Source organism: Plectropomus leopardus, unplaced genomic scaffold (assembly GCF_008729295.1).
Source record: "Plectropomus leopardus isolate mb unplaced genomic scaffold, YSFRI_Pleo_2.0 unplaced_scaffold11488, whole genome shotgun sequence".
Lineage (NCBI taxonomy): Eukaryota > Metazoa > Chordata > Actinopteri > Perciformes > Serranidae > Plectropomus > Plectropomus leopardus.
Window position 1 is genome coordinate 1 of NW_024612159.1, and position 6,724 is coordinate 6,724.

The 6,724-nt window shown below is 40.4% G+C and overlaps 1 protein-coding gene across 1 annotated transcript; it reads right to left on the reverse strand.

Moving 5' to 3' along the window:
* Positions 1 to 32: 32 nt before the first annotated feature.
* LOC121963509 (activating signal cointegrator 1 complex subunit 2-like) lies at positions 33 to 6,696 on the reverse strand. The gene is made up of 11 exons (XM_042513795.1): positions 6,600 to 6,696; positions 4,914 to 5,021; positions 4,664 to 4,822; positions 3,363 to 3,536; positions 3,104 to 3,233; positions 1,875 to 1,942; positions 1,580 to 1,693; positions 581 to 693; positions 418 to 492; positions 206 to 310; positions 33 to 105 (listed from the first exon to the last, which is right to left on the reverse strand). Exons 2-11 carry the CDS (start codon positions 4,995 to 4,997, stop codon positions 33 to 35), a joined length of 1,095 nt encoding a protein of 364 aa, XP_042369729.1. The 5' UTR covers positions 4,998 to 5,021; positions 6,600 to 6,696.
* Positions 6,697 to 6,724: the final 28 nt, after the last annotated feature.

Consider the following 6,724-nt stretch of genomic DNA (forward strand, 5'->3'; position numbering starts at 1 on the left):
GCAGAGCCTCGGAGCTGCCCCCCGGTCTGATTTTACCTTTTCTCGGGTAAAAAAGATGAGAAATGCTGCAGGAGCTCCTCTGCAAATGTTTGTAGGTTTTCTCCGCTGCAAGACAACAAATCCAGCAGAATTAATGAGTGTGTGTGTGTGTGTGTGTGTAACGGTAATTCAGCTGAGATGCACGATGAGAGTTTGGACGTCTCACCCCTCCAGGATCGGCTGTAGGCAGGTGTGATGCAGCAGCAGGTGAGCCATCTCCACTATCTTACGACAGGAGTGGGACAATCTCTTCCACAAGTCCTCCTGAAGACTGAAGGAGGGTTTAGAAGATTCATCATCATCACATTCAGCAATCGGGTCTTAATATTTTCTCTTAGCGGTTGTATTTTTTAAGCATTAAATGCAGCGGAGACTCACCCTTTATCATCAAAGTTTCTCTTCTTCACCGCCTTCTCCAGGTCAGGCACAGCGGTCTCATAAAACGAGGTCAGTCTGCCGCGAGAAAACAAAATTATCATAATTATCGTAGTTTTTTCTAAGGTGTTACTACGATACTGCCAGTTTTACTTCATCTGTGTACCTGCTGAGGAAGCAGTGGGAGTGGAAGCTGGAGCAGGCGGCAGGGAAGATGTCCAGGAAGGCATGGATGGTGGTGGTCGAGTCACACAGGTACAGAATAAGATCTACAAGTTCCTGTGAAAAGACAAGAAAATATCAGCAATCAAAGACAAGAAGCAGTCAGACTGTATCCAATCAGCCGCAATTTAAAGTCTCTTTCCTTAAACACTGGCTGCTTGTTACTGAGTCTCTGTCAGTAATCCTGTTAACTGAATATCAAAATAACAGTCCAGTTAAAAAAGACAGAAATGTCTTTTATGTCCAACCAACTGTCCAAAACCTGAAAATATTCATTTTACTACAGTGTTATATTAACACTAGATATCCCAGCCGTATGCCTCCGCGCACCAGTCAGGTTGAAGATCTATACAATCAGCACAGATTTAGATGGCAAAAAAAAAGTTTATTAGGTCACCATGACCTTTGACCACCAGAATCTAATCAGCTCATCCTTGAGTCCAAGTGGACGTTTGTGCTGAATTTGAAGAAATTCCCTCAGGGTGTTCCTGAGATACAGACAGACAACCCGAAAACATAATGCTTCTGGCCACGGCTGTCGTCAGTGCGGAGGCATAAAAAACATCAAAAACTCACATTTCGGAAACAAGAGGCATCAAATGTTTCTGACTTTCCAGGCCTTGAGAATGTGATTGTGAAAGTTCATGACTTTTATTGGTTTTCCATGACCGCTGAAACCCTGTTTAAAAACACTTAATCAGCTAAGTTTCTGTGGATAGCCTGATTTATTAATTAAGACTTGAAGAAGAAATACTCCTCGTTTAATTAAAAAAAAAAAAAAAAAAAACAATCTAAAGATGTTTACTCAATCAAGTTTTTCCAAATAATCAGTTCTGCAGAGACAATGTTTCCATTCATGGGCTGCCAACAAAAACACACGATGTTGTGATGATTGCACTCTGATTAATAACTTGCGTGGTGAATGTGGGCGTGTTAGTCGGACCTGCTGGCTCATGGTCATGGCAGTGGGCTGTTTGTGTGCGTTCAGCTTCATGGGCTCCATGGCGGCGGCTCCCTCACAGTGGAGACCGCACTTGTCCACGATGGTGTCGAACACCTGAAGGTGACAGGAGAAAAAAAAAAGTAAGAAAATAATCTATGATCTCACAGAGAGACATTTACACCGAAACAGGGTACTATTTTTTGTGTCTCACGTGTCACTTTCTGGAAAATCTAAATAAACCCAGTCTTACACCTCACACATTAATATAAAGTTGCATTTTTTTAATGAATCTCACCTGTAACACAGTGGGCACCGTCTCATCCAGGTCGCTGTAGTAAGACGGCTGCTGGGTGAAGATGTTCTCTAAAAAAGAAAATCAACACGTAAGTTAACAAAGACTCACAACACAGAAAAAAAATCACCGGCCTTCACGTTAGATCTAAATTAGAGCTGTCGAATGATTGATCTTAAAATCACGATTAATCAGAGAATTTCAGTAGTTAATCATGATTAATAACATTTATAATCACACGTTTAAAATTCCATCATTTTGATTTCTAAACCGTTTTAACGTCCATATTAAAAAAGTCTTAACTGGATATCAAACGAATGCAAAGACAATCATTTTATTATCTTGACTTTTTAAAAAAAAATTCAAATTAGTGCTGCAGCGCTACGAGCGTGAGCTCTTGTAACATTTACTTAAAGACAGAAAACATCTGTGCTTATTTTTTGAAAAAACGTGTTTGTCAACCTGAGGACGCTCCTCAGACCAGAGTCTTCCACCATGTCGACTGGTCTGCAGCCAGTTGCCACCAGTTTAGTAAGCTGAATATTTACCTTCTTCGATTTAGTTTACAAGGTGCATATATCACTTTTGACTTGTCAACTGAGGCGAGTTATTTTAAAATGAAATGAGAAATTCAAAAGTGCAGCAGTGTCGTTAAAATAAAATAAAAGGGTGCGTCAAGAGGACGAAATAACTGCACATGATTAATGCAATAAAAGCAAAATAAGACATTATGTTTGGACCTTAACCCTTTGAAACCTGGGGCAAAGTCACTTCTCTTGTGCTGCATTCAGGTGTCTTTCACAAGTATTTAAAACTTTGAACCCTATGCACATCGGTGGGAATTTTTTCGAAAACATGGGAAAAAAAGGCAGTGAGCAACTCGACAAGAAATGAAAAAAATAAGACAAATAAAAATAACTTGGGGGAAAAAGTCTCGAGAACTGCATACATAATTAACATAATTAAGTATCTTTAAATATTTTACAAAATTATAATTTTTACTTTTCTTAACACCCCCAAAAAAATTCATGTAAATTTCTTGTTCTTTTCTTAGTTTCTTAATATTTCTTAATTTTTTGGTAATTCCCTCTGAAGTTGCTTATCACTCTGAATTGCCTTATTCCCCAGTTTTTGGAAGAATTATAGTCATTTGGCCAAAGTTTTGGTGGAGCACTAATCTTAATTAATATGTTTCATGATGATTTAAACTGAACCCTAATAAAACAGCTCACCGATCATCTTTTGCAGCAGCTGGCTGTTGCCCTTTCCGAAGAGCACGCACAGATCCAGGATTTTGGGAATGTCAAACAGGAAGTTCTCATAGATAATTTCTCCAAACACAGCCGGCGTGATAAAGTTGTCCTGTGGAAGAGGAGCACAAGGGTGCAGGTTAGACAGCCGAGGCCGTTTACTAAAACTATAACTGTTATTTCTAGTGATCTTTGGATCGTAGCTCGCTCTGGAGAGTTTATTTTTGGGAGCTGCTCTTACCTTAGACTCTTTGTGTGTGGCCATCCTGAGGAAGGTCAAGAAGACCAACCTGTGGACGGAGCGCTGCATGTCGGCTACTGCTGGGGAGGAGGGCAGGGTGGCGAGGTCGAGGCCGCGAGGGGCGTGATGCAGGTATGAATCCAGACACCTCTGCAGAGACTCGTCAAACACCACCTGATGGAGGAGACGAAAAAGAGGGAGGAGATGGACATTTACAAGAAGGAAAGAGAAGTAGAAATGCCACAGCATGGTTGTTTGCCTCCACGCAGTCAAGCTGCACTCAGACTTTACATCCATGTATGTTTAAACTTTGATGCTTCACACACATCGTCCCCCTTCAGCACAGAAGATCCATAAAACCAGCACAGCTACAGGACCGAACATCTCCCCTTCAGTGACTTATGATGCTGAATAATGGCCGTAAAGGTGTTTTTCTTTTACTTTTTGGATCTGAAATGTCATCACTTCATCATTATATCCTGATGGACATTTTGGTTCAATTTTGACATAACTGTCATATAAATTCTTTTTCCAGGCCGGACTCGAACCCGAGCTGTGCGTACACTCTGCCAGGTGAGCTAACGGCCGCCCCACTATCGTATGAATTCTTGAGTAATGGTCAAAAACAGATTTTGTGAGGTCACAGTGACTTTTGAACATCAAAGCATTTCATTAGTGATTCCAAGTGGACGTTTGTGCCAAATATGAATTATTCACTGTGGGTGTTCTTGAGATATCACATTTACGAGAACGTGACGGACGAGTTCACCGTGACCTTTGACCACTAAATTCTGATCAGTTCATTAGTGATTCCAAGTGGATATTTGTGCCAAATTAAAAGAAATTCCCTCAAGGCGTTCTTGAGATATCGTGTTCACAAGAATGATATGGATGCAAGGTCAGGCTGACCTTGACCTTTGACCACCAAATTCCTATCAGTTCATCCTTTAGTCCAAAGGAACAAAAATAAATATCTAAGGCATTCTTGAGATATTAGACCAATGGGGTTATGACAACTTTGACCTATGACCCCCAAAATATAATCAGGTCATCCTTGAGTCAAAGTGGACATTTGTGCCAAATTTGACAAAATTCCCTCAAGGCGTTCATCAGATATCTAGTTCACAAGAATGAGACGTACAAACAACACAAAAACATAATGCTTCCTCAGCTGTGGCCGCGCAGAGGCATTAAAAATATTCTGGGTGCTAACACTGAACGTACAGTGTGTTTTCATTTATTTACATCTTTCCAGCTGTCATATACTTTTGTGTCTCACAGAGATGTTTATAGTCTCTCACCTGACACCAGAACTTGTCATGAGGCAGCGTCAGCAGCCACTCCAGGTCCTCTGTGATGAATTTGGCATGTTCCAAAAACTCCTCCACCTCAGCCGGAGAGCCGTCTTCTGGGGGGGATTTGTAAGGCACAAAGCAGCGCTCCTCCTTCCTGGCCGGGTGCTGGTGTGGCGCAGAAAGTTTTGACTCTGATGAAACCCACAGTCTGCTGTTTGAGTGTATTTCTGTGTTAAAATGGGGTGAAGTGACTCACCAGTGCAGGCAGCGTGTGCTCTTTTCCCAGCGGGCCCGGCTCGGTCACCTGCTGCTCATCCAGTGGCACTCGGGCGCAGGCCATGACTTCTCCTTCACTAAATTTTCACTACCAATTCATTCAAACACAAAAAATGTTTTGCTGTATATTAGTAATTTCAGTGCACTTGTGGGTGTTGAAAAATATATATAATTTCATATTTACAGATTCAAAGTATCGAAGTGTTAATACAGCAAGCTTTGGCTTTATAATGACAGAAAAGTTAATTATAAATGCATACCTTTTCCAAATATTGCATATCAGTCTCATTAACTACTATCAGTCTCATTAACTACCAATAATCAGTATTGGCCCCAAAAAACAAATATCAGTCAACTCCTAGTAACCATAGACTATACCATAACTGTCAAACCCACTTGCTAATTTGGGGCTTCTGAGGGTATTTCAAAAAATAAATACAAACCACAAACATTTAGAGGTGAATAACCCTCCCCTAAGACAAAACAAAAACATAACTCACTCCCCACTGCTTAAAAAAATATCTATAGTGCCTGTCCGTTTTGCACCACTCGCTTCAATCTGATAAATAACGAACAGTCCCTGAAATGTTAATATTATAGTGCTGTTCGGTATGGCCTTGAAATAATATAATAATATTTTTGGAGCATATCACGGTACACGGTACATATCATGCCATATTAAATCTCCTCAAAAGCTTCATAAATGCTGGACTGGGCAATGAAATCAAATGTCAAGATAGGACATATTGATACTGTGAAAATATTTTAGGGACAAAACATTAACACAATGAGATTTTTGATTATCATGTGGATTTAATGACTTAAGTGGCAAATATAATAGCAAGTAGGACAGTCTGATAAGTTCAGAAAATGACATCACTTTACTGCAGGCTTTAAAATCAGGAAAAGAAATTAGTTTCTTAAAATGTTAAAACAATATCCAAAATCGATATGTGGTCTCATAACACGGTAACGGTATGTATCGTGTATATTGCAGTATCTACAGTGTCATCTCTGAGATGTGGAAGGATACACGTATAAAATAACACATTTTGGAAACACACTTTGTCCCACCATTGTGTATTTGTGTTGTTGGATTGTGAGAAAACCTGTGTTTTGGGGGGATTTCTGTCCATATATTGTAAATAATTAACAGCATTAGCTCCTAAAAGCTGCCACGCACATTTAAATCAGCTGCAGTTCAACATCGTTTTTATTAAAACCTCCAGCTACATTAACAAAGTTCAATCAAAGTTGCTGAAGCAAAGAGAGCTAATGTTAGTGAGCTAACAGCAGCAGTTTATAAACTACAAACTACCACTGTTGTTATTTAGTCAAGTTAACCAGCTAGTTAGTGCCCACTGCTAGCTAAAAGTAACATAGCCACCTGTTAACCACTAGCTAACGTCGCGGCGCAAAAGCTACCCGCTGATACCGTGACGTCGTGTTTATTTAGCCAACTTTTGACTAAAAAATAACGCGAAATAACGCGTTTTATCGCCGCTAACGTTATCTAACGACCGAGTTGAGCCGAGCTGACATCGCGTTAATGAATGAGAAGCTAACGCTGATGTAACGCGGCTAACTAGCCGGCGACTCTAAAGCCGCACTTTGGTGACTTCGCGGGTATAAATTATAAATAAAGTGAGCTTATAAATCTGCTCACCTGATTATGTGGCTGTCTTTTGCTCGTCCAGGCCATTTTCTTCAGATTCGTCACTGCTTCTTTCGACTGTTTCAGTTTCCAAACGTTTGATCATCTGTGTCCGGCCCGGAAGTGACGCAGTTTGT

Excerpts from the sequence above, each read along its gene's own strand:
- LOC121963509 (XM_042513795.1), bottom strand. The coding sequence starts at position 4,997 with ATGGCCTGCGCCCGAGTGCCACTGGATGAGCAGCAGGTGACCGAGCCG. Across the intron at positions 4,823-4,913 it reads AGCACACGCTGCCTGCACTG|CACCCGGCCAGGAAGGAGGA; the intron begins GTGAGTCACTTC and ends GCGCCACACCAG. Across the intron at positions 694-1,579 it reads CCATGACCATGAGCCAGCAG|GAACTTGTAGATCTTATTCT; the intron begins GTCCGACTAACA and ends GTCTTTTCACAG.